General features: G+C 43.2%; 1 protein-coding gene across 5 annotated transcripts; it reads right to left on the bottom strand.

Moving 5' to 3' along the window:
* Window positions 1-136: 136 nt before the first annotated feature.
* Window positions 137-27,727, bottom strand: CNTRL (centriolin). Of its 5 annotated transcripts, XM_065853912.2 has the most exons (45): window positions 27,471-27,727; window positions 25,806-26,061; window positions 25,241-25,374; window positions 24,771-24,901; window positions 23,693-23,834; window positions 23,124-23,310; window positions 22,842-23,035; window positions 21,917-21,973; window positions 20,956-21,075; window positions 20,352-20,577; window positions 19,788-19,897; window positions 19,234-19,428; window positions 17,040-17,193; window positions 16,541-16,761; window positions 15,718-15,894; window positions 15,251-15,385; window positions 14,621-14,766; window positions 14,122-14,302; window positions 13,667-13,846; window positions 13,171-13,350; window positions 12,632-12,748; window positions 12,057-12,201; window positions 11,423-11,562; window positions 10,778-10,964; window positions 10,238-10,536; window positions 9,684-9,892; window positions 9,321-9,513; window positions 8,803-8,933; window positions 8,525-8,665; window positions 8,284-8,410; window positions 7,804-7,968; window positions 7,394-7,553; window positions 7,085-7,200; window positions 6,379-6,596; window positions 5,820-5,977; window positions 5,487-5,560; window positions 4,771-4,959; window positions 4,044-4,269; window positions 3,561-3,766; window positions 3,129-3,269; window positions 2,313-2,582; window positions 2,142-2,207; window positions 1,370-1,573; window positions 1,041-1,145; window positions 137-669 (listed from the first exon to the last, which is right to left on the bottom strand). In XM_065853912.2, the coding sequence occupies exons 2-44, from the start codon at window positions 26,026-26,028 to the stop codon at window positions 1,050-1,052; spliced, it is 7,071 nt and encodes a 2,356-aa protein (XP_065709984.1). In that variant the 5' UTR covers window positions 26,029-26,061; window positions 27,471-27,727; the 3' UTR covers window positions 137-669; window positions 1,041-1,049. The 5 variants fall into 5 exon arrangements, with proteins under 5 accessions (XP_065709984.1, XP_065709985.1, XP_065709986.1 ...); XM_065853913.2 differs by lacking the exon at window positions 21,917-21,973; XM_065853914.2 differs by lacking the exons at window positions 21,917-21,973; window positions 22,842-23,035; window positions 23,124-23,310; ... (3 more) ...; window positions 25,806-26,061; window positions 27,471-27,727 and adding an exon at window positions 21,609-21,631.

Here is a 27,727-nt window from a genome sequence, read left to right as displayed (position 1 = left end):
GAAAAAACACTTTGCGAGGTTTCTACCACTTACTAATTAAAGCCACTTGGTTGGAACTGCCACGTACTTCAGAAACAAACACCAAATAAAAACCACCCACCCCAAACAACCCAGCCCCCATGGACCACAGCAGGCATTGGTCAGGGATGTTTATTTTAAGGAAATACTCCAAAATAATTAGATTTAAAACATCCACGCATTTGCCAACAGGTAAACGGACAACTCTTGGTCCAAGTTTTCTTTAGAGTGGAAATGGACAAACACCTCCACTGCCATAGGACTTGTTCTGGACACATTGCAATCCACATTTAAAATAGTTTTTTTTAAAAAAAAACTTATATACATAAAACTCAGTTGTTCAGTTTCACAGTACTGGGGGGGGCAAAGGCCCTTTCAGAAAAGGCTTCTGTAAATCCTGAGGTAGAGGCTGGGAAGGTGGGAATTGATGGCCCGTGAGGGGCTGTGCATGCAGGGCAGGTGGTGCCTCGAGGAAGTGGCTCAGCCCCATGGGAAGTGGCTCAGCCCCATGGGAAGTGGCTCAGCCCCACGGGAAGCGGCTCGGCTGCTGTACCACGCAGGCGGCGTTTCCAGCTGCCATCTCTGCACTGGCACCAGCCCCGGAGCAGCTGTAGCTGTGCTTGAAGCTTCTCTTCCAACGTATGGCAGCTCCTGAAGTGAAGTATTTTTAACTTAAATCATGACAAAAGAAGAATCAGGCACCAGGCCAGTACTGTAACCAGCTCTAACTGGAATGCAGATGCAAGGCTGTATGTACATTTATTAAAACCAGACAAGCAATACTGAAAGATGAAAGATGGCGGAGGCTTAACGTTTATCAACATGGTGGCAACTTCTCCCCATCACAGGAGAGTTCACAGAGAGCTCTCACCAACAACTTGTTTGAAAATACCCAAAGAGCCAAACCAGGATGAGACAGCAGGACCCCAACCCCAGGAGCCCTCCTGGGAAGGGACAACAGCCCCTGGGCAACCGCCCCCACACGCCTCCACCGCCAGGCCTGGCCTAAGGTCAGGTCTCACCTCTGGACTTCACTGAGAAACTCCTCGTGAGCAGGAATAGAGCGGAGACGCCACGGAACAGCCTGCTGTGCGGCTGGGGAAGCGCGCAAGTCTCGTCAGAGCGGCCTAGAAAAAATAAATACAAAAAACCCACTGTAAAATTAACAGATTTTGGCAAAACCCCCTTTTCAGAGCAGTTGGCCGCCACCGGAGTAACCAGCTGGCCAGCACGGCCACCCCACCCGCAGCAAACCCGTGGTTCCTCCGGGATGGTGAGCACATGGCTCAGACTGACACAACTCAAAATCATTAACAACAAACCAGATTTCCTACACCTGGCAGAGCGGTACCTGTGGTTCTGTTGAATTCAAGGCATCGTGAAGAGAGACCGGACTTGAGCTTTGGGGCAGAACGGGTGAATGTGAAGAGGCGCTGCTGACCAGCTCGTCGAGCGCGTCCAGGCGGCGCTGCAGGCTGTGCAGGCTGCCCTGCGTCTGCCGCTTCCCTCGCAGCAGCACGTCCACCTGCTTGGACATGACCTGCCGGAGCTGCGCCTGCGCGCAGCGGGAGCCCAGTCAGACCCAGCCCCTGCAGGTTCCAAGACTGTAGTTATAAAACCTGATGACTTCACAGTTGGGCCCTCAGGGGTGTGATCTTGAGTCTCAAACCACAAGCCGATGGCAAGGGGTTTGTGAATTATTTTGTAATAGTTCAGCTCCCCCCACGTCAGCAAGAAGCTCCGTTTTTGTGGCCTTTATCAGGAACTGCTTGAAGAGAGAGCAGCAGACACGTGCTCACTCACCCTGGCCACACCTGTACTTAAAATGATCAAGGGAGCTCCTGAACTGTAACTGGTCACATTGCTAATAGACCACAGGATGATGTCAATGTGGGAATCTTGTTGGAATACTCAAAAATCCAATTAACTGCTAATTAAAATGATTCGGCTTGATAGAGCCTGCAGTGCGAGGCTTTCATTGTTCCCAGCCAGGGAGGCTGCAGCTCCTTGTGATGTCCAGAGTGGACACGTGGAGCCGGAGGATCCCCCAGGCTCCAGGTGGGTCACACTCCTTTTCAGAGGGACCCGAGGGACACACTAGTGTGACAGGGGAGATGTGTCACCTTCAGCCGATCTTCCTGATGCTGCAGCTTTTCTCGGAGAGCCTCTCCACGCCACTGCTCATCCTTCTGGAAACAAAAGCACATTCAAGACCGGAGCGTTAGGGTTAAGGGACCAACGCCGACGTGCTCGGCTGTAGAGCGAGCAGCAGCTGTTGTTTGAAAGCGTTTTACCATTGAGAAGACTTTAGAAAAATTCAGCTTTTCTTCCACTGGGAGGAACCTTTTGTCAGCAGCAGCAAACAGACCCATCTCCGGGTCACAGGGTTCGCCCTGCAGACCACCCTCTGCTTCACAACGGGCTTCCAGATCTTCCAGTGGTTCCAGAGAAGATGGGCTTGAAGATCCAAAGCCTTTCCTAATTTCATCTTCAACCTCCAGTTTAAGTAACATTGCTGTGCTCTCCGTTTCCCTTTGTCTCTTTTCCAGGTCTTCAGTTTTAACCTGCATCAGAGAACAGTCTCACTATTTTGTTGTCACGTTACAAATGCGTCAATCAGAGGGATTCTCCTGTGGGGCTGCACAAGGCTTATTTCTGAAGTGTTGACACTTTGACTATTGCGATCAGGAATCACAAAACCACTGGGCAGATGCAGCCCTAATTCTGACAGTAACGTGGCCTGTGAAGCCCCAGGATGGTAACAGAGGCACCTACACCTGCTTGTTTAAGAGGCTGATCCATCTGAGCTGGCCTAAGCAGCGCCTGCCGTGCTCCACATGGTTGTTCAGCTCTGCCCCAACAACACAGCCCTGCTCGGAGCCAGGCAGCCCTGCACGGACAACTCTGCATGGAGCCGCTTCGTTCATTTTTAAACCAGGATTAGTGAGCTGCCGATTGTTACCAAAGCTTAACTTCTCCCACCTTTGGGAAAATAAAATCACATGGCAATTTTAAGCAGGTCTATTTCTAACTGTGATACCGCACACTGGAGGAGATTCAGAACCAAAACAATATCAACTTGTGTGGAAGACAAAGCTTCCCCTTCGTACCGGGCCCTGCAGACCCGCGCAGTCCCGCTGCATCTGCCCCAGGTCCCAGCTGAGGCGCCTGGCTCGTTCGCCGTTGTCGTGTGCGCCCTGTTCCACCGCTGCTCCATCCCTCTGCAAACAGGTGTTTTCATGCTTTAGTTCCTAAGGAAATGCAGGAAGATTTGCTTTTTACTGTGAGCGCCCACTGCAGCAAAACCAACTGAGAACACATAACACCAGTTCTTCAAGTTAAAAGGCAGAAACAGCGTTAAATAGGACTAACTAGAGCCGTTCTGCAGCACACACTGGAAATACCAGAGTCTGGTTGCCGCGAGTTCGGTCCGGCCATGAAGGTAATGCGTTATTTTGTTCCCCCTACAATAAAACTGGGTGTCGGGGCACTTTGCTCTTTAACCCAAATCCCCAACCACTCTCCGCTCAGCCAGGACTTACATGAAGTTCTCTTTCAAGCTGCATCTTCTGTATTTTCATTGCTTCTTGCAGCCTCAAGATCCGTTTTTCTGCCTTTTTCCTCTCGGACGCCATCTGGTCCTGGACACGGTTGAGCTCAGACCTGGAGTCCTCCAGTTCTTTTTGCAGAGTCTCTATTTCTCTGTTTTTCTGTTGTAATTGCAATTCTTTTTCTGAGAGCTGCTGTTCTGTAATTAACATTTTTAAAAAACAAACCTGATTAGCAGAAACTTGAGTATCTCGGCATATTTCATACACATCAGGTATTTTTCAGACATTAATCTGAGCGCTGGTCTGTAAAAGCACTGGCACGAGGCGAGAGGGGACGGACACCGGTTGACTATGGAGGGTTTGAGAGTCAACCCCTGTGCTGCTTTAGAAACCAAGCGAGATTAACAGAATTTGTGGCTTCATGAGACTTAGAACACACAGACGGTAGCAATTTATTCATGCAATGAATCTTACTGCTTTTTCTGACGGTTTCTTCAAGCGCCGCGCGTCGCGACTCCTCCTTTTCCAGCCTCCTGAGCTTCTCCTCCCCCTGCCTCCCTTTGGCCATCACCTGCTCCAGCTTCTTTTGTTGATCCGCCAGTTCCTTTTCCAACAGCATTTTCTGGTCTTTCGCTTTCGCTGTGCACTCTTCCAGTTTTTTTCCTTCACGCTCTGAATTTTGCTTGAGGCGATGAAGAATCTGCCAAAAAACGCACCGCTTGGAGCTTTAACTACCACCAACTAGACGAGAGCAGATACCATCTCCACAAGACATTTCAGAAGATAAAGCAGCACAAACTGGAAAGAACCGCAGTCTGATACTCCCTGCTGCCAAAAACCTTAGCAATTTTTCTTGCCTCTCTTATTTTCAGTGCAGCTCCCTCAGTTTTTCTTTCGGTTAATGCTTTGTTGCAATGCTCAGCCAACCCACCTTCATTTTACTATCAGCTCCAGCACTGCGCCTCGTGCTGATCTTACACGGTCGGTGTAAATGCCCCTGCCAGGAAGGCACAGCCGGTCCTTTGGGCTCACACACTACTTTTCACTAAACCAGAACTGAATACCGAAGCTATTTGTTTACTGCTATTCCTCAAAAATGAGGCGTCATGTTTCTTAAAGCACTGCTATGGTATTTATAAACTAGCACCCAAAGCTTTCTGGCCCGCGCTGTTTCCGCGGGCAGGTGGAAGGGGCTCGTTACCGCCTCCTGCGCAGCCACTTCTGCCGCCTTCTCCTCCAGCTCCTTCTGCAGCTGCTGCAGTTGGTTCTCCCTCTGTTTCTGTCTCTCTTGGCAATCCTTCCGTTTCCTTAGGCACTCCAGGGTATCTTCTTTCAGAGCCGCCTGCTCTCTAAGCAACTCGTCTTGATGCCTTGTAGTATTTTTCAAGTCCTGCAATATAAACCAAAAGCGACGTAACGAGCTGGTACGATTAACAGCTCTGAGACGTTTGTACTTGCAAAACCACAGCGGATCAGCCCCGTCACACTGAACACCTTCCACCGGAACCAGCTGCTGAGGGAATTCACACAACAGGAATCACCAGGCACAAAGCTACAAGATGCTGCCAATTGTGTTTTAAACAAACAAAACCAAAAACTCTATCTTCTTTCTAAAAAAACCGATAAACCAGCGTGATTTTGCCTCTGTATCTGGTTTTCTAGAAAAAAAAAAATTCAAAATCAAGCAAAAAATTTAATAAATAGACACAAAATGAACCAAACAACTTAAACTCCAAACAAGAATCTCATTCGTTAGGTACCCACTGCCGCCCATCGGACTCCGACTCAGCAGAACAAGGTCCTAAACGAGCCCTTGTTCACCAGGGGCTCATTCAGGGCCCGATGACAAACAGAACGGACCCTCAGCTGGGGGAAGCGACTTGTGCAGAAATCAGTGCGGAGCTCACCAGAACCAACCTGTTGGACCAGCTGAAGCTGCTGCCTGGAATTGTGTAATTCTCCTTTCAGAGCTTCTAGTTCTTCCTTTTTTTCTAGAAAAAATATTTGGTAACAGATTTTCAATCAACAATTTGAAATACCGAGACAAATAAACCATCTCTTTTCAGAAATCAATAAACAATCGAAAAACAGCTTCGAAAAATTTCTGTCTTTTTGACATGTTAAATACTTTCTGCCTGTAGATATTGGAGCATGTTACGCATTTAATATCATACAGGACAGTTACAGTGTCTCTTTGAACACCGTTTCTCTTAAAATGCATTATAGCTCAAAAGCAAACGGGATCTGTACCCTGAAGATCCCTCTGTGCCACAGCGATGTCTCCACTCAGTGATTTTTTCTGCTTGTTCAGTCGTTCCACCTCCTGCTGCAGGTTTTTAACATCCAGCTCCATTCGTTCCATGCTGGCCAATGCGGTCCTGCTGCTGTCTGCAGTAGCAGTTAAGTCTCTGTAAATGCAAATACATATTCTTGGATTGCTGGAAGTACTTGGTGAGGACTCTCAGAACCAGCTGAATGTCACAAGTTCTCTCAGCCCCAGGAGATGCCACAGCAGCCACGGGAGCAGGACAACCGGCCTGTTCCGACACTTAACAGTTTGCTTTCCATAACATTTCTCATTGCATTGCTGCCATACAACAAATGCTGTTGCATTCCCCATCTCCAGTGCTGAATATTTTCCCTGAGTCTGCTTAGATATGCTTAAAATAAAACCTCCACAGGATGTAAGAAACAGCATATTCTGTATAACTGGCCACCTCAAAGTTAGAGCTACATTTTAAGTGTGATAAACACACTCAAGGCGCTCCCATCACTTCTGATCTTTGCAAGAAAATATGTTCTGTCCCACCTTCTGGATTGTGACAACTTCTTTTCCAAACTCTGACAATCTTCTTCGAGCTTTTCCTTTTCTTTATTCAAAGAGTCAATGTCACTTTGCAGAGCGCGCATTCGAGACACCAGATGTTGGTTCTCCTGCCGGTCTTTCTCCAGCAGCTGTTCCTGCCAGTCCACTTCCCCTTGCTGGCACTGGAATAACCTCTGAATGTTCTCCAATTTTAACTTCTCCTACAGAAGAAGGGATTGTGAAGAACACATTTGTACGGCCAAGAAGTAGAAAAAGTTATTAACATCTTTAACTGCAGCAGTTTAAACTCCTTTCATTCACATGCCGACCGGAGTGCCCTCTGTAACTACAGCATTACAACAGCTTCAAGCGCCAGATAAATTTGAGTGTGTTTATGACAAGCACAAGGACTGGAAGACAGGGGTGCAATTCTTTGTTCCATCGTAGTTTAATCATTAGTTTACCCCCATTCATAAATGGCCACTTTAAGGGCTGCGAGATGCTCGGGTGATATAGGAAGGTGACCACTTTACGTGTGGTACCAAGGATGTCCTTGGTACCTCCTTTTCCACATCCTCCACAAAAAGAGTACAGAGAGGGGAGGTAAATGCTTCTAAAAGCAAGCGGCAGGTAGATCTGCTCTATGTCAGATCTCCTGGAAGCACAGAACACGCAGTTACTTACTTAGTAGCTTACTAGAAGCACTTACTTCCAGAACTGCAGCCTGAGTCTTCTGGAGCTCGTTGACCTTTTGTTCATGTTGTAGTTTCAAACCTTGAAGTTCATTATTTTCAAGCTCCAGCATTTCCAGAACGTGTTTCAGTTCTAGTGAGATGAAAGAAATCCAAGGTTATTACAGGGGTGAACCACGAGAATCGCAGAGAACTCCTCTCCGCAGTCATTCACAGTATTTGAAAAGGAGGGAGGATCAGAACGCTGCAGTGATGCACAATTAATTGCTCAGTGTATATTTCTTTCCAATGCACAACAAATGCTGCCTAGTGAGCCAGGGCCATACCTGTCTTGTGCTTGGTAATCTGCCCAAGGATTCCCTGAAGATTCTCCTGCTCTTTTCCAATGTCCTCCTTGATGAGCGTAAGCTGGGTTCTTTTCTCGGTCATCTGCACATCCAGTTTTTTCCTCTCAACAAGAAGCTCTTCCACAAGTAGTTTTATTTCCTGTGGAAATGCATCAGCGGTACAAGGAATGCCATTATTCGCCATTTTAAATAAAGCTTTTCTTTAAATATAAGTTGTAAACATTTATAAAATTTTAAAACTCTGTCCATGTTCTGGCCAATTTAATTCAGTGGGAGGTCACAGAAAGCAAAAACCTGATTTTGTGGAAACTTTATGGGATGTTTTTGATACTTTATTCTTTTGCTCTTCTTCCAAGATACAATGAATTGAAAGCTCATTTGGAAGTTACCCTCATTTGGCGTAGTTTCTCATTTACTTCAGTCTCTCCATCTTGAAGAGCTTCTTTGAGGTCACCTCTCTTTTGAGCAATAGAGTCTTGAAGGACATGGAGCTCCTCTTTTCTCTGCTTTAACTGCTCCTCCAGAAACAAGAGCTCTTGTTGCTGAGCGCTGATCTACAACGTGCAAGTTTAACACAACAAGCACCTGAAGGTTATTTTTGCCGTTACACACATGCACAGTGCAGGACACTGTTCCCTGCCTGAGAGATCTACCTGAACTGCAAAATGCATAAGGATCCCATCAGATAAACATCACACGCTAAACCTGGATAATAAAGCCAATACCAAAGACTCAGTTCTGATCTGGACACTGCAGTCCTGTAGAATTCATTTCAGACCAGGCAGTTCAGAACTTCAGACTCTTCCCAGCTTCCAGTCACATCAAAACCAACACCACTGATAGTCCAGAGTTGGTAAGATAAGCCTTACCTGATCTTTTAATCCTTCTAGTTCAGTTTTCTTGCCTTGAAGAAGGTTTTCAGCTTCTCTGAGGATCTGGAGGTGATGTTCTTCATTACCTTCTGCAGCTTTAACATCTCCTTGAAGCTTCTGAAGACTGACAGGGAGAACAAAAACATGATTCAGAAGAAACAAGAATCCCTTAGGCAGGAACTTATTGGAAAAGAACATCTTTATCTATTAGAGTTTATGGTAAATTACAAATACTTACCTTTCAGTTAGCATTTCTATCTTCTGGTTTAATGACTGGAACTCGGAGTCTCTTGCAGCCACCATTTGGTTCATTTCCTTCAAAATACCTTCTTGTTCCCTCTTACGCTGTTCTAAATCCCTTGTGTCTGCCTGCAATAACCTAAAGAAGCATTTATGCCTTTTCATATTAACGTTTTAACAGCTCTCCCTCTTCAGAAGCATTATCTTGATATCTGAAAGAATCTTGTTCTGCTCCTCAGCCCCGTTGATACAAAGTCCCGAGACCAGCATGCGTACCTTAACTGCTGCTCTGCTTTCACCAGTTTAACGGCCGTTTCCCGAGCCCTTCGCTCCAGCTCCTCTGCCTCCGTTTCAGCACGGCACAAATGCTGTTTGGCATGATTGTACTTTTGAATAGTGTCTTTAGCCTAGAGCAAAAATTGAAGGTTATTGAGGCAATACATTCCCATCTCATGCTTTCCACATCCCTAAGCTGCAGGTTGGCTGTCAAAATCAACTCCTGGCTCCAGCATTCCACCTGAGCTCTCTCTCTTTGTGTACCATGAAGCTGAACCTTTTCCCCTCTCTTGTCCAGAGCGGAAAAGCTTCCTCCTCTTCGGCAAGGACTGAAACATTTTCTTTTAGTCCAGGTTATCCCACGACTAATTTTCAAACAGAAGCATTTTAAGAGGCTTCAGGTTATCCAAATGAAAATAAACTGATTACACAAACAAAAATCCTCTGCTTGCAGCAACCTTAATGCAACACGTAAATCCCTCTGCACTTGGAGTAATGGTTTTCCTTGCGTTCCTCACCTTCCCGCGGGTGCTCTCGAGCTCCGCTCCGGCCTCGGCCAGCAGCCTGTCTGCCTCCCGCAGCTCCGCTCGCCGCTTCACCAGAGTCTGCTCCATACATTCGATCTCATCGGCAACATCTTCGTGATGTTTAAGAGACTTTTCTAACTGCAGTTCTGCAATCAGGTTGTCAGTATATCCTTCAATGAAGGCCCTGCAAGGTCAGGAACAAAGACATGCAATTAAAATACAAACTGCCTGGAGCTTCTTGAAGTTCTAGTCCATTTACCTTAATTGTAAATGAGTCCAAATTGACTTTTATTGGGGAAAATTTCAGGTATTTCCGCTTGCTTACTTCAAATGCATCTAGTGCAATATTCTTACTTGCGTTTGCTATGTTTTTGAGCTGCTCTTTGTAGCTCTGCTACTTCACGTTCCAACTCTTCTCTTTCACACAGAAGTTCGTCAATGGTTTGATGCAATTTTTCCACCTCTTTTTTGCTTTTGTGCTCAGCTGCCTCTGACTGTTTATCTTTGTATTTCCGAGACTTTAAATAATACACAGTGTCTTCCAGCCTTGAGACTTCGCTCTCCTATGTACAGGAAACAGGACAACAACATTAAGACCTATTTTCTATTTTAGTCCTCCTGAGACACAGAAACAGCTACAGATAGGAAATCCAGACAATCAGCACTGGAGACTGAGCGTTCTGATCAGCAAGCTCTATCAGATCCAGAACTTTCCTAGCAGAGACTCCTTTAAAAACAACCAACCAACACCTGGAATAATCTAATCTGTGAAAATGAGGATTTGGTTTTGGGTTTTTTTTGCATTTTTGTTTGTTTCTATTTTAGAAAGCATATGTTTAAAGATGTTCCTACTCCATTCACACTCAGTTCCCTATGGTGAAAGCTGCTGTTGCCAGCTCTGGCCGTACCAACTGGTGATGCTCGGGCACGTTGCAGTGCAGGACGCCCACGGGGACCAGCGGGACGGCCAATGTTGGGGGCAGAGGCCCGTACAGCAGCGCAGCTCCCGCGGGAGCGGGGCCGGAGACAACAGATCCAGGAGCGACCGAAGCAGCAGGAGGAGGCCCGTAAACCACCGTTCCCTGAGGCACAGGGGCACCGTCTGGCAGGGCCGTGTAAATAACGGTACCGGGTGGTGGCACAAAGGGAGGGTCTTGGGGAACACGAGTTTCTTCATTTCCTTCACTATCTTCTTTCGCTCTTCTATCTTCACAAAAAAAAAAAAGGTAATTTTAAATCACTTTTCCAGTAAAAGATATTCTTCAAAAGGACATTTTAAATTTTATGTGAGGTACAAAAATGTCAGACATGCTGCTTAAGCTGAATAACGAGTTCAACAGTAAAACATTTATAATTTGTTCATGCACATAAAAAAATTGCCTATGAACTCTAAAGCAAGTCCCTCTTTACGATGCTCCTAAACATTCAAGACCATGAGGCTGACTTACCCTTCCCAGAGTTTGGTTTGTACAACCTATTCCTGAGCGGGGAGTAAACCCAGCAGCCTCCTGGCTGGGGCAGGTCCCCCGTCCCGTGCGGCCCCTCCTGCCCGCAGCCTCTCCGGGGCAGGGAGGTGCCGGAGCACAGCAAACAAACCCCAGAATCCTTGGTGCTGCGGGAAGCAGGAGTTGAAGCCTAAAGAAAAAAAGAACACGTGTTAACCTAGAAATAACAAATCAGGTAAAATCAATTATTTGTTACGGACGTGCTAAGCACTGCTTTTCCAAGAGCAGGCTGTACAAGCTCTGCCTTTTCTTACTTCCAACCATGATGCGTCTTTAAAGAGAATACTAAAAATATTGAAACAATATTTCTCTTAATCTCAGGCAAATGCTGTTTTGCAAGAAATAATTGTCTGCAATGTCCCCTTTTAACCTTTACCCAAATGAATTCACAATATGGTATTTTGAACAGCTGTCTCAAAAGTTTACGTATACTACATTCCTACACAGGAACATTTGTGTGTGTTGTTTCACTATTACTCTCATACACCAGCCGATATTTTTTCTTCAGTTCCTCGTAGACCCAGCACGTTTATCATGGACTTTCCCCTATGAAATGACTTTCCACATAGGAGGATTTTCATTTCTGACCTGTGATGATGGCATGTAATACCAGTATCCCCTTCTTTTCAATGGATCCACCATATTGGTGATGTAATCGTTCTGGTATGACAGCACATTTTTGAGAGCTGCAATTTCATCTTGCAAGTTATCAATTTCATCTTTGTTACCTGAAAATTAATCACCATTTAAAAGGCATAAGGCAAATAATTAAGTAATAAATCCTGCATTAAGCATTGAAGTAACTGATGCTTATTATTCCTTATCTCCAGGTCTCTGACAATGTTGTAGAGCAGTATAAATGGAATGCACAACACAATTAGTGTTTTCTAAGTAGTTGTTAACACAAACTGATGAAAACCAACAGACTGTTATTCTGATTTTCCAGCTGAGGCAGAACTTCACTACATTTCCAGAGGTCACAAACACGTCAGCCTCGATGTCCTAGTGCCACTGCAGGCCCTGAGGCCGCTGAAGCACAGCGACTTAGGGGCTCAATGTGTCCTGTATAGAACTGTGTGGGAAAGTACCCTAAACAGTTTATTCTCCTAGAATAAACTTCCTGTGCTCTGAACGGCTTCTCAGATCAAACAGCAACAAATGTGGAGAAGTAAAGTCTTCTGTGTCCATGTTTACCCACAAACAGAGAGAAAAGAGAAATTACCTGTACCAACGTTATCTAACAACCATCTTAAACGTCCAATTTCTGCTTTCTGTTGCTCCATAGCTTCTTTTAATTTATCAATTTCAAACTTCTGAGAGCTTGATGCAGCAGTCTTCTCACCAGCTTTCTCCATTTCATGCTGGAACTGTTTAAAACATAAGTTTAAATCAAAGCAAGGCACTTCAGTTGAAATCACATTGTGATAAAATGTTTCCAAACATGCCCATCCATCCCTACAAAAATGTTCATTCAGCAAAACACGTGCACCACTCTGATGCAACAGAATTGTTCTTCCCAACCCCTTGTACGACCAAGGCTCACAGCAACTCACATAAAGGTATTTAAGTGAACAGGTGATAGTTTTCCTTCCAAGTCCCCACTGGAGTCAGTGAGGGGTTTATTTTGTTCTTCGGCAAATGTCAGCGGAGCAACGAACATCGTGACTTGGGAAAACGTGAGGAAAAGAGGTGGGACAGACACCTCTAAATACAGCATTTTCAGAAACTCACAGAACCAATATATCCAAGTGTTCTATCCTCCTCGTACAACACAGAGCAAACAGCACAGCAACCTACTTGTTCTTCCTTCTCTTTGAGGAGTTGTTGTAACAATTCTATTTCTGCTTCTGCTCTGGTGAGATCCCGAGCTGCTCGAGCTGCCTCCGCACAGAATTCTTCGGCTTCCTCGATCTCCTGAAATCGAAATTAAGAGTTTGAGCTTTCATTTGCAGGAATACTGCACAAGCTTGCAGACGTCTCAAGCAGCTTTGTGAAAGGCTGACTAATAAGAAGCATCAGCACTTGTCTGTTACAGGATTCCAGGAACTAGAAAAGCTTATGTAAAATAATGTTTCTCCTTTAACTTTACAGCATTTCTACAGAGATGTTATATGTTGCCAAAAATGGTTCCTAGTTTTAAAAACACAAAATGTAAGAACTTCCATGCTCCCTTCTTTTGCTTTTCTATCTTGTTGCATTATCTACTGTTTGACCTTCAGTTAGTAAGAGGCTAAACTTGCCTCTCCCTCACCTTCTAACACCAGGACCATTCCCGTTCTGATGGCACTAGAAAGCACTACTTACATACAAGCAATTAATGATCAATGCTGATTTACCTCAGCCCGCTCCTCATTAATTCTGAGAACAGTCCCATGAAGAGCCTTCAGCTGATTTTTAGCAATGGAGAGCTCTGCGGCTGCCAGTTTATCTGAAGTGACGATTGCCCTCTTTAACTCCTTCAGTTCTTTATCCAGACTGACAAATTGCATTTGTGCCCTGGCATCTTCCGTCTTTTTCTGAAACCAGGAAAACAAAAGGTTTTACAAGTTTGAAGTAAAAAGCAGCATGGAAGAAAGCCTTTCTCTTGGTATGACTTTTGGCCTTCATGCATATCTCATTTTCTATTTTATGCACAGAAGTAGCAGGAAAACAAAAAGCAAACTCTAAAGCAAGGACAACCAATAAAAGTTAAGAAAAATAAAGATGTTATATTTAATCTCTTTGTTCCTTCATGTATTCGATCTATCTTAGAAAGCAGAATAATTCAGAAGTTTCTGCATCTTCTTTTTGTGAGCAAACAGAGTGCACAGACTTCTCCTCACTCATTCCTACCCTTTTCTCTAAATCCTCCAGTTGAGCGAGAATATTCTCCTTCTCTTCATCTGCCTCTTGGAGCTGTTGCTCAGCAAGGCCCTGAATTTCCTCCATGCTCTTTATTTTTTCACGTAAATGCTGAATTTCATTCTCCAACCGATGGACCTTGTTCTTATTCTGCCTGTTTTCAGCTTTAACCTAGAAGTTAAATAAGTTAGAATGAGCAGCCAGAAATATCTAGTTTTCCAACAAAAAGCCACCCTATTTCAATTATTTATAGAACAGAAATAACTTCTTGGGAAGTGCAGTTACCAGCATACTTTGTACCAGAAAAGAAAGGAAAAAGAACTGCTTTGCCACTGGAACATTTTTCAAGTGCTCAGTTTATTCTGGTAGTGGTATGGATAGTGAGCTGCCGAGGCGGTTACCGGCTGAAATTGTCTTACTCTGGTTTCTGTTGTTTCGATACGTGCCTGTCTGTATTTCTCCTGTACTTCTTCCAGTTTTTCCTGCTGGGATCCCATTTCTTCCTGCAATTGTCTCTGTCTAGCCCATGCTTTCTCTTTTTCCCTCTGAGCATCAGCAAGCACGTCATTCAATTCCTTCTGCAGATTTGCAAGGCTTTTCCCTAAAACATCACCTGAATTCTGACACCTGAAAGAGAAACAATCCAGGTTCCTAGACAGAAAACAGTGATTGTGATACCAGATACCGAAATAATGAAGCCTAATACAATAGTGCAAGTTTCAGACATCCAGTGTAAATGAAATCGGGTGCAGCACCGAATGTCCTTTCCCTCAGTAATGCAATTACTGGGCTGAGGTGACGCTCTCAACAACCACAGGGCGCTGAAGCTCAGGTCTGAACTGCTCTAGGCTGCACTCAGTGGGATGCAGCACACGCACCTGGTTGCTCTCATGTATTTACATGGATTTGCACAAATCTAACAGTCTGTACTTTTATTTTACTTACTGAATCTCTCCAGCTCCTGTGTGAAGCTGTTGCTTGAGTTCATTTATACGAGCTAACAGTTCCTCAGGATGAATTAAGTTCCCAACCGCATGGTTTAGCTGATTCTGAAGATCCTTAAGCTGTTGTTTCAGGAAATTATTGTCTCCCTAAAAAAGACAACAGAAACACACCCACACAACCATAAGCAAACAAATGCAGAGATTATAAAAGCGAGAATTTTTAATTCCTAGATCTCTTTTAGGGTTTTGATTGATGGTGGTTTTGTTTTGTTTTTCTTTCTGTTTTTTAAAATAAAGAGTCCAAGCATTTTTATCAGTGTGGTCTGACCCAGTATCAACAACAAAACGAGGAAACCCAAACAATCTTTGCCTTTCAGTTTCCTTTATGTTGAAAAGTATTTAAATGCCAGTTCAGCAATGAAGGGCGTTTCTTTGCCAGCCATATTTTGAACATGTTGAACCCAGTATATCACTCTTGCCTGGAGAAATTGAGCCCTTCAGCAGCTTTAGGAAGACAAACACTCGGTTTCTAGTCAGTAAAGATGAGGCACTGATCTGTGACACTGTATTTAAGCAGAGGTGTTTCTGTACCACTGACCAGTTAACTTCTCAAAGGCAACAAAGGCTTCACCTGCAATTGTTTGAACTGAGAAAGGAGCTTATAATTCTGTTGTTCCTTCTCTTCTGCTAGTTGTGCTTTGGTCAGAGCGTTCTCTAAGGCTTGCCTTTCTTTTTCAAGTTCAGCTTGCAGGGCTGACAGTTCCATCTACAAACACAGAAAACCTTCAGATTAATACCCCCGACCCCAACCTGTCACCCAAATACACAGCAGCTGTATTTCTTAAAACTATAACAATACGGCAACATTTCCAAAACAACTTCAACAAAACCCCAACCATCCTAAATCAACCCATCACCATATATACATAACAGCTGCATTTCCTAAAACATCATCATGATGACTTGTACTATAAATTCTAACCTAGACTTAACACACCTAAACCAGCAATTAGTTGCAAGTCATCACTGGAGGAAAGCTTGGTTGTCCCTCGTCTGGGGGTTATGATCCCTCTGGCACTATAAGAGCTCTGTTCTTACCTGGTTAAGTTGTTTCAGTCTTTCCAATTCTTCTTTGTGCTGCTTGGCTTCCATGTCTCTGTCTCTTAGCTGGGCTTCCAGCTCAGCCTCATAGGCACTGATGTTCCCTTGTGCGTCTCTAAGCCTTTCATTTATTTCTTGCTGCTCTTGCAGTGCGCCTTGTAGCATTGTAATTTCCTGGAATTTTACATTTATTTTAGAAATACACACACAGGAGAGCCAGAATTTCTTAGAGTACACTGCCTCTCTTCCTCTGTTACTCTGGAACTCAGCATCGATGTGAGAGCAAACAGATCAAAAAAGAGACATTAACCCTAATCACTAACTATTAAAACTTACAGCTAGGCAGCACTGCTACAAAGTCAGGTCAGTGATGCTGCTGTAACAAAAATCTAGGCTCAAATGAGAACAATGTAGCTTGAAGTGATACATATTTGTCCCTGGTGTTAAGATTTACATAAAACTTAGCGGGTAACTGGCTGATAGGACAGACATGGATAACAACACGCACACCCTCGGTTACCCTCCCACTTTCACTAACACAATTCACTGTGATGTTGACTGCAAATCCATTTTTAGTAACGTCTGAAAGGTAAAGCCTGTGTTTCTGAAACATCTTCCATAACGTACACATTTACTGTACGTCTCTTGCAACTGGTTTGAAGAGCCAAATTCTGTTCTTAATGCGCGTGGGCACATCTCAGTGAAGTTACCATATAAAAACATTGTGCTTTGCTATTCACAATTGGATCATTTGCCCTTTTTTAAAAAAGTTTATTCCTAGGTATCTGAATTGGGGAAGAAGTACAGTATTAAGCCTTACTTTTCTCATATTTTCTGCATCCATGGCAACTACTTCCAGGTTGTTTCTTTCCTCCTCTAGATCTGCCAATCTTCGTAGCAAAGAGTCTTTATCCTTGCGCAACTCCTTGCACTCATCATTGGCCTGTTTTGCCTGACACTTAACACTTCCCAGGTATTCCTGTAATCCAAGGATGATACTTTCTAAATCCCTTTTCAGTGCTTCATTTGTTGCTATTTGACCTGCAGAAATGCAAAAAAAATGAGATAGTTAAGTAAACGCATTTATTTACAAACCAAACTAAACCGCTTTTCTTAATTAAGTCAATGAACTAAATAAGTCGGTTTCCAAAACTTCCCCCTCACCATAAGAAAAAGTCTCCTAGATCAGTTAAGAAGAGTTTTTCAACCTTTTTCTACACATTCTGTGCTTCATTTAAGCAAAGATAAACAAATCTGAACCCTCAATTCAATTGTCATGTTAACCTAAACACAAGAAAGACGGTAAAATAAAAGCTTACCATCAGTGAGCTGTTGCTCCAAGTCCTTGATTTCCTCAGTTTCCTTGGCAATCCTAGAGAGCATTTCGTCCAGGCGACTCTCGAGCTGTTTGTAATGTTTGTTCATGACATCGAACTGCTGTTCTTTACTTGCTTTTTGACCTTTCATGTGAACCTGTAAATTAACAGCAGGGAAGGTAAAGTGGGACAACATCAATACAGATTTTAACAGTCCAGTCGATATTTTAGCTCAGTTCTGCAGTGTCTTACAACTGGCAGTAAAAGTCACAAGTGCAGCTTATGTTTTGATGCTTGGTGGTGGTTTGCTTTGGTTTTTTTCCTCATTACTGCTCCACAAAGAACGCCAGATAGGCAAACAATCTGTGTAGTCTCCCTCTTGCCCTGGCATGATGAATAAAGCCTGTATTTATAAATTATTACTCATGGCTACCACCTTTCTTCCTGCCTTTACTTTTCACTCTACTCATTTCCTCTTTCAGTCAAGAACAAACATGATTTTCTCCAGCAGCTTTCGACCTGTCATCCTGCGTTGCCTTCACAGCAGATGATGCTTTAGAACATGTCAGGTCACTGACCAAAGGAAAATGCTCCAAAGAACCAGCAAGCCAGGCCAACTTTATAGCAAAGATTTATATTTCTGGGAAATACAACGTAGCCACAACTCAAGCAGATTTGGTCAGGACTTCATGCATTCAGTGTGAATGTAGCCGATTGTTTCAGCTGTACACAAAACTAGGTTATCAACACAATGCAGCGCTATCTGTTCCCCACTTGTATGAAATGACTCACAAAGAGCTCAAACGCCAGAAAACTTAGAAAACCTCAGCATTACATTGCCATGGTAAACAGCACATTTTCTTACTACTCAAAAAAATTCAAAAAGTGAGCTAGCAGTAGAAATTTTAAACACAATTTCTCTGAAAAATCACTGCTAAAGTTGCTTCCGCACCAAGAGCCATGGGTACAAACCAGCTTTCTGGATTTTTAACAGATTAAACCGGAAGTTATTTTTCACATTCACGTTAGTGGAATTCAACTCGTCCCCCTGTTAACGACAAACTACCGCTCGGCTTTGAACGGCGACATTTCAACAAGTGGAGCCCGAGCAGAGGTGCCGCTGCTGCTGAGTCATTTCGCTGCAGCTGCCGAACGTCCCCAGAGCGCCGCTGGAAAAAGCCAAACACTTACAGCTCTGCCTTTGTCTCCTCTTCCTGCGGTATCGGGAGCGACCCGCCCCACCCCTGATGGAGAATTCATGCGAGGACAGACCCGACAGCCCCGCACACACAGCAGTTAAGCGGAGTTTCCCATCTCAGGCTCCCGGCCCCGGCGGCTCCAGCGGCCCCGCAGCCCCGAGGGGGCCGGGCCGGCGCTCCCGCCGCTCCCGCCCCGCAGCGCCAAGCGGGGAAGCGATGGAGGGGCCGGGCCCGCGGCTTTGGGAGCCCGCCCGGAACCGCCACGGCCCTGCCGGTGTCACCGCTGGGAAAACAACCGCGTTTTTTAAAAGTGTTTGCAGCGCTGGTCTGAAAAGCTCTCATTTAAAAATACATATGCTTTTAAAAAACGCTATGTAAAGAGTGATTCAATTTCAGTTGGGTTTCAAATGTAAACAAACACTTGTTGTACTCTCACCAGTTAATAACTCAGAAATCAAAGGTCTTGCTTCTCTGGAGATCAAAAAACCAAGACTATCAAGCTAGAGCTGGAGCTCTTCTTGGGGTTTTGCCCCAGCCCTGCAAGACGTAGCTCTGAGACCTTTTCAAATCTATCAGTAAGGACAGGACTGTATGTGACAGCAGAGAAAGGACATTAGTCCCCACCAAAAAGGCAGTATGCATCTTTGCAGAATTAGAATGATTTATTGAAAATTGATTCTAGTTTCAGGATGCTGGATTACTTCAGAAAGCCAAGGTTGCTGCTGCCTTCAGCCGTCTGCAGTCCACAGGCTGCAGTATTAATATGAGCTGTCACCACTTCAGCCAGGTCAGCTGCAGCTGCCACCACAGACAGTTTTTCTTGCAAAGAGACTTTTCTGCCAATGCAAGAATCCCCTGACAAAGCAGGACTTCAGCGATAGGCCTGCGGCAGTTACACAGACCTTTAAGAAACCTGAAGGCCAGATTCTACACACAGATGCAACAAGGTACATGAATATACACACTACATAAAAACTTGAGATTTCAGTTTTACTTACATGTCTTGGATCTTTAGGATTTACAGAAGCAAGAGAATTCTGCAAGTCTTCAAGCTCTTTCTGTTTTTTCCCTATTTCTCTTTTCTGTTTCTCCATTTGCTTTTCCAGGTCTAAAACCTCCTTGCGCAGCTGATGCAGGATTCCTATCTTTTCACTCAGCTGCTGTTCAACAGCTTCCTTGTTGGCCTGTGAAATCTGGAGACAGAATTAGGACATTGGGTAAAATAGTTTGATTGGAAATACACAGCTGATCAAGAACATTTTAAGTAGTTAAATAAGACTGCTAGTTTTGCCTAACAGGTTGCCTAAAAATCATCTATGCGTTATTTTGAATCTTCTTTACTTTTTTAAGAAAACAAAAAAATCCTCATCTCTACCATCATCCTCAAGTGTTTTCAGACAATACTTCAAAAGTCTCCTGTATAATTCCTTCTGCAGTCCTAAGAAGACTATCTAGAATGTCTCTTTCCCCCCCCCCCCCAATTACAACTTCTTAAGTTAAAATATGGAGGATCCTGGTCCCTTGCTATTCAGGTAGCAAGCCCTTGATGTACCTTTTTCTGAGCCAGAGCATCCTCCAGTTGTTGCAGTTCCCCTGTTACTTTCAAAACTTGTTGCTCTGCATTTCCTATTGCACTTTGCAGGTCTTCTAATCTCCTTTGTGCTGCAGACAAAAACAAAACAACCCCACAAATTACATTATAATATTCTGTATAACATGAATACACATATTTTCTGTTAGCACATTAATCAGAATGCATTTTCCTAAAAGTCATAATCAAAGCTAATATATTCTGGTTTCTCAAACAGTATTTCATGTTTTTTTAATGAGTCTTATACAATTAAATTAATGCATCAAATATGAAGACTCCATAGCATTCTCTTTTCAATAACATTTAATCTTTTAATCCTGTTACCTTCAAATAATAGCAAACAGGAGTTCTAACAGTATTGACCCAAATTGCACCAAGGACAATGTTTAGAAATTACAGCACTTACAGCCTTTAACGCACTATTGCTATTCTTACCTTAAATAACACATCAAGTATTTAATCAGTGGAATAAGCCACATTGATATACATATTTTAATTTTTATTTGATAAAAATTAAGGTTTTACCTGAATGAATCCTTTTTTCTTTACCCTCTAGCAGTTCATCTAGAGCTTGTAGCTGCAGTTGCAGCTGGGGTTTCCTGCAGAAATCATCTTCATCCCGTTGCATTTTCCCAATTTCCAGCTGCTGAGCTTTGTTAGCTATGTAGCCTTCTCCTATAAACATATTTCTTTTATACCTGGCCTTACCAATGTAGGGGCTTTCACCAGGTACATTATCGAGCTCAACATCCTGAAATGGATGAAGCAAAATGTCTTTATATCCCCCTCAGAGGTACACTTGCAGTCAACTCATAATATACATTTAACAAGCATGGAAAAGAAAACCAACTTGAAATCAGAAAAATTAGAAGAAAACAGTCTACACCTCATGTGTTTGGTCTTGAGCACTCTTGTTATTTTATAATGGAATTAATGAACAAACCAAATGGGGTATGATCACTTTGTTGCAAATGGTAATGCAAGCGGATGCTTAACTGGAGGAATTTTAGACTTTGTAGTAATATAGATTATACTTAGTCCGTTAACATTGTTGCACTTAAACTTCACTCAAGTGTAACCTAAAAAAATTGTTCAGTAATGAAAAGATCCATTATTTCAAAATTATTACCTCTGATGGAAAATAATTTAACGGCTCAAATTTTGCATCAATCTTATAAAAGGCCAGCTCCTGCTCCAATTCATACTGCTTCTGGCAAGCTCGAGTCAGCTCCACTGTCTTCTGCTTCAACTGATAAACCAGCAAACAAATTAAGTTGTGTTAATTCAAGTGTCATTATTCTCACACACATCTCAATTCAGCAGAGAGCACTGCAAAGACATTAGCTTTGAAACATAATTCACAGCAGAATAAGTTAAGATGACGTATTTTGGATCAAGAATATCACAAAGTGCAACTTATTACAAGATACGACATAACTAAGAGTAGACAAGAACTCCACAAGTAATGTAACACAAATGATCACATGAAAGGCCTGTTAAGTTTACGTACAAAGGTTTGAAAGTAAATCTGTCACTAGCTTAGGATAAAAAGTAATTTGCGTATAATCCTTTAGCAAAATCCGCACCAAGTAGCAAATGAATTTACTGCTACTAATGAGCAGTTAGAAATATTAACACTGTAGAAGAAACAACACGTCTCAAGTGTATAGAGCCTGTGCATTTTACTTTAGCTTAAATTTGACCTAGCTAGGTTTTGAGTTTCTTTTTAAATACAGGTCCATCATGTGATTTCTTTTTAAATCAACTTTTCACGCTCAATACCTGAGGGAGAACATGCAGCAAAACTCCAACAGACAGTGGAAAGCAGGACTAATGGAGGAAAAGAAATAGAACAGACTGGAATAAAGGAAAGGCTTAAAGAAAGATTTTGAAACTGATACATGTCATGAAAAAGTTAACTGTTTCAGAGAAAATTAAAAAAAAAAAGACCAAGAAAATTACATTCACTGTGGTTTTTGGATACAAAGTCTCACTGGAACACTTTGTACAAATGTTCCTACTTCAGTAAACATGCAAATAAATCCTAGAAATAAAAATAACCATGCAACCCAGGAGCACAGCGGGGCTACCTTTAGTGAGGAATAAAGGCTCTGCGGAAAGGGAACTGTGACAAACCCATACACCAGCTGAAGGAAGAGAGAAGCGAGCAAAGTCGGTCATCCAATGGGTAAGAGGGGGTTAAGCTGCAAAATATATGCTGCTAAATGTCACTATACTGAAAAGTACATTTCAGAAATTGGCTGCTGGTTAGTGTCTGTGTTCACAGAAGAAACAGCTATAGAAATATTAGCTACAGAGATTCCAACGGATAAAGCAGCTATAGAAATATTAGCTATAGAGATTCCGAAGGAGAAAATTTTAAAGGACAAGTCTAACAAGCAAGATAAAAGCCGTGTATTAAGTTTCCATCAGGTCATTCACAACTGAGCACTCCCGAGTCAACCGGACTTCTCTTGCATTTTATACCCACTGATGAAAGACACTTGTCAAACTTCAGATTTTAGCATGACGTGAATAAAGGACAAGTAAACTAATGGACGTTACCCAAAATAATAATCAAGGGGTATCGCTGATGTGCAACTTGTATGCACATCTTGGTTTTGTAAAAGCATCTTTTCCCTTACTGCAGCAGCACTTTAAAGACTGAACACAGGAGATTCAGTACATCAGCAATTTAGCAGCTAGGGGATACTTCACCTGTCATCAACCGACAGAATTTTATACAAACAAGACAAAACTATCAGAGACAAACAAATAAGTTACTATGAACTATAAATTACAAGTGCAATACTGATGGCTGGTTCAATATACTTATTTTTTGTACAGAAAGAATATTGAAGAACTGGTCAAGGAATCACAGTCTAAAAGCTGAAGTGCTTAAGTTTTGCCTGTTAATTTTAAACATAAATCTCCAGCCATGTGAACTCTCACACTGACAGCTCTGATTCCAACGAGCTATTCCAAATATTTACTTACTGCAAGTGATTATCTTACCAATTCATTTTTGGTGTCCAGGTCCCTTTGTATCTCTTCATAGCTTTGCTTCTGTTGCAAAGTCTTTGCTTTTAATGATTTGTTCACCTCATCTTGATGGCGAAGTTGCTCAAGCACTTTGGACTGGTTAAGTTTAAGGTTCTCCAGCTCCTTTACTGTGTTTTCCAACTCTCTTTCTAATTTTTCTATCTCTTCTGAAAAACAAAGTAACAGAAACACTCAAATAGAAACCTTTTTCGTCTAAACTTAAATGTGGCGTCATTCGCTATAGTTCTAAATTACCTAAATTGAACCTCTCTAGAGCTTCCTGCCTGTCGTGGTTCGTCACTGGCCATCCATCCAAGTTCTCCAGGGCTCGCAGGTGGAAGATGGTGTACAAGCGGTAGTGAGGCAGACTCACAACCGGATTATCCGCAAGGAACAGAGAAGTCAGCTCTTGTAGAGGCTTTAGTTTAGCTATATCATGGAGCTAAATCAAAGATAAATGCAACAATGACTAGACATCCTTCCAAGAACAATTAAACCCCCATTACTGAAGTTCTGATTGTATACAATGTTTTATGTTTGGTCCATCTCAAAGGATCAACAGAAAGAGCTTTTTCCAATACGTGGCAGATAAAACCAGTGATTTCACTTCACAAATATTCTTTTGTAGCTGCAAAACATGGAAATTAGCCTAGGTTTCCAAAAACTTGCACTTTCCTGAACAACATCGTGTAGGTTTATGTTTTGAATACCTGGCACAAAAGGGGGGGTTTTCTGCTAAACAGCTTTATTAGGCTCACAAAAGACTTTGTGGAAAGACACTCAGCAATTACTCAGAGTTAAGTTCGTCAGTGTCAATCACTTACTGATGATATTTGATTCTGTTTCAAGTTAAGGATGCGCAGGGATCTCAGTTTCTTCCCTACCCACATAGGAATATGCTCAATCTCATTCCCTGCGAGGTTCAGCTTTTGCAGATTCCGCAGATGTTCTATACCTTCAATTTTACTGAAAATAAGAAGAAAAACATAACTTACACTGTAGTGTTGCTATGGTTCATGGTAACTGAGGCATTATGGACAAACTACAGCAAAATCTGTCTCAAATAGCTATCACTGAAGGTATTAGCAACACCCATTGTTTACTGCCATGGATTCACTATCCAAATTAAATTACACCAGCTTACTTCCAAGTATTACATTCAGAAAAACTTGAGTAGGAACCAACTGTACATAACTGAAGTCTGAAAACATGGGGCAGTAGCTAAAAGCTACTCTGACTTTTTCAATTTCTGTTGAGAGAGGAAGTTTTGCAAACACAATGTGTAGAAATGACGGCATCTATTGTTAACTTCTCTCCTGAAACCACAGCTTCTCTCCTGCGAGGTCAGTCTCATGGCAAGATCATAATTCAGTAACAGAAAAAATAAAGGAAACCAAGAATTTTGCTATTATCTGAACCATTACCCTTCAACACTTTTATACCACTCAGAAAAGATCCCACACTCTCCAAACAGTGAAAGCGAAAAAGCTATTCATATTTAGTGAGTTCAGGGCCTGCCTGATCAAGCCCATTCAGCTTCCTCTCCTAAAAGAAAATTTGTTGTATTACCCATAATAATATGCAGTAAAAGTTTAATTACATTTTAAATGCGTTTAATTGGGTTATTGTACCCTCTTCATTCTGGCATCTGGAAACTTGCGTTTCTGGCTTGGTTTCCCAGAAAACAAGCTCAACTGCAGCCACAGTTCGCTAACGGCATCTCCCAGAACTAATTCTCCTTCTGTTACCCAAGAGCTGATGCTTTTTAAGAAGATCTCACCTGCTAGTCTTGGTATACAGCTTATGTGAAATGCACCATAACGAGAGAACCCACTTATACAGTAAGAGAATGTCAACTCTACTGTATCTGCGCTTACCAGACCATCAGGGTTTCCAACTTACCTGATTTTGTTGCAAGATAAATTGAGTTCACGCAACTTCAACAGTTTATCCAACTTCTCAATCTTCTCTATCTGGTTGTTACTAAGATTTAGTGTCTCCAGTTTAGAGCACTTTTCCAAGTTTTCTATGTACTGAAGAACAGAGAATTAACCCCTTAGCTTTGCAGACTCTTTTAAATACAAAGGCAAAAAAACCCCAACCAAAACACCACCACCAAAACACAGCAGAGTCCAAAAGCTACAAAATTACGAAAATTGAACTTCATTCTAACTGATCCATTTTTTTTTTATTTTGCACAAGTGTCCACTGACAGTTGTTTTGGGGTTTGTTTAGTTGGTTTTTAAAACAGAAACTGCTTATAGAACTAGGATAACAGAATATAGCTGTTTACATCCACTTCAAAATACACTTTTACTAATAAAAATAATTTTTTTACTTCATTTAATTACCAGTTATTTTCAATAACTTACCTTAAATTTCTTGTCCGCATCCTTCGAGGAAGAAAGATTCAGTGAGCTTATAAATGCCAAATTTTCTTGTTTTGACAGACCTTTTATCAAGGGTTCAGTAATGTACCTAACTCCTGCACTAACGCCATTTTCATCTGAAATTAAACAGAGAAACTGCCTTCAGTAGTGAAAGAATTAGTGATTTTTATATTAAGTCTTTCACTTCACACCAAATACTGGTAAAATATTGAAAATTATTCCCCCTGATGGGGGAGGAGAAGAACCAGCACAGCGCAAGCACTGACAGGAAATGACATGTGAGAGTAAGTGGGTATAAACCTTTTGGAAAACCCATAGCATGCGTCGCTCTTCGCCAGCCTTCCGCCCGGCACGCAGTATAAGAAGTAAAAGTCTCATTATTCTACTCAGCTTTCATTACTATCATTTCCACATTTGAGCGCCAAGAGATGAAAGCAAATTTCTCAGGGTTCTTTCCAACAGATCATACATCTTTAATCATCCAGTTCATAGAGCACTGGCTTGTTAGACTTTTACTATGTACTTTTATACCAGCAGTTATTTATACCTTTATGAAACGTATCCTCAAAAGCAGCTTCGACGTTTCCTGCTGTAATATCAAGCTGTTGGTGCCTCCGCTCTGTGCTTTTGCAAGCAGGTGGAGATGTCTGTTGGCTGAGAGGAGACGGTGACCTGGTACTTGAACTGCCAGGAGACATCGGACTAGGTGTTCGAGAAGCTGGTATCTGTGGTTTTCTACATAATGCTTTTCTTACCGAGCCTTTCTTCATTGCCAAAAATACAGCATATCATTTGACAAGTATCTGGAAGAATGGAAATAAACATCAGTCTGGACATAAGGCTAAATCTTAGTGGTTTGCATGCCAACAATATTGTCTTTTTAGCATAAGAAAAGATTTCCAGCAATGATCTGGTGCCAAAAACCCCCATATCTAAGCCAATTATCCCAAGGGTGACAGCTTCCAGTTTTCATGAGCTAACGCATATTTGGAGGAGCAGTGTTCACCTGTTCATCTACACCATTCTAGAGCACAGCACCAGGAACCGGCTGAACTGCTTTCTGGTTTCCAACTCACTTCAGCAACTGTCCCACAATTGACAGCTTACACAAAATCTGTCAGGTCTGGAGATGCTCTCAACTCAGACCAACCCAGCTGGCACAGGACAGAAAAAGAGGACCAGGATCCCAATTGTTTCTTACCAAAGCTAGAAAATAATCCAATTTGCAGCCGGAAGAGCAAATACAAGCAAAAAAAGGCAACAGAGGAAAAAAATTACCAGTCTAGCACTAGCATTCCATTAGCGTTCCCTTTCTGCAAACAAGTTATTCTGTGCCTGCCTGGGAAATTCCAGAATATGTTAACAGAAACTTCCCCCCGGGACAAATACATTTCCCTGGGGTAAGTGTACGAGCATCATGTGCATGTTCTGCACATTAAAGTCCTTGTAGGAACTGTCTTCAAAGGACGCATTTTTACAAAAACCTAGACCCTTTACTAAAAAAAAAAAAAGAACATTTTAGGAAATTCCAGAAGATAAATATAAGCTTTTAGGGAGCTTTGAGCTATATGAGGGATTACATTGTGTCTTGACTTTTCTTCATTAAAATCGATTTTTTTTCCCCAAAAAGAAAGAGCCACTCTCTTCTGCCCAACACGTGGAGGCACAACTCATTCGAGGCCAGGAACCCGAGTCTGGAAGGGGCAGGAAGACAGTGGTGAGCTAATAAAGAGCTATTTTGGGGAAGTTTCGTCATATTTAAAGAGAGCAGCTGGGCATTTTAACGGGCTTCCTTGAGAACACATTGTGGTTTTGCATTGAACCCCCCCACACACCTCTCGGGTTAGAGCGGGCGGGGAGCGCCGGGCGGATCTGCCCGGGGGAACCCCGGGAGGAGCCCCGAGCCCCGCGGGGAGCACACGGGCGCCCGGGCGGTCCCTCCCTCCCGCCTCCCGGTTAACGGCCGCGCACCCGCCGCAGCTCCATCCGCCACCGCCGAACCACCGGCCGCTCCCGCCCCTGACAGGACCGCGAACCCCGGCTGAGCCCGGGCTGAGCTCCCTCCGCGGAGCCGGGCTGTGGGGCAGCTCCGCGCCCCAACCCGCAGTGAGGAGAGGTGCCCCGGAGAGTACCCCGGGAATCCCGGTACGCGCTGAACGGGGATCCCGGTTCCCGCCGAGGGCGGTTCCCCTCAGGCCGCCGCTTTGATTACCTGCGTTGACATGGTAACGCCGTTTCACTGCTTCCCGCCCGCCGGGGCAGTGGCAGGCAGGGCGGCCTCTGGGCGACTCCGATCAAGGCACCGGCTGCCAACGCACCCCACTCCCGCCTCCCTTCCTCCGCCGACCGCTCGTCGTCTCCACCGGTCGCCAGGCCTGAGGTGCTGCGGCTCCTTTAAGAGCCCGGCGTGAGGAGTCGAGACGACGCCATTTTGTCTGGGTGTTGGTCGGCGACGGGTGAACGGCCCCG

This window comes from Patagioenas fasciata, chromosome 20 (genome assembly GCF_037038585.1).
Source record: "Patagioenas fasciata isolate bPatFas1 chromosome 20, bPatFas1.hap1, whole genome shotgun sequence".
In the NCBI taxonomy this organism is placed as follows: domain Eukaryota; kingdom Metazoa; phylum Chordata; class Aves; order Columbiformes; family Columbidae; genus Patagioenas; species Patagioenas fasciata.
The sequence above is the reverse complement of the archived record's forward strand: the minus strand, read 5'-3'. Positions and strand labels throughout refer to the sequence as shown.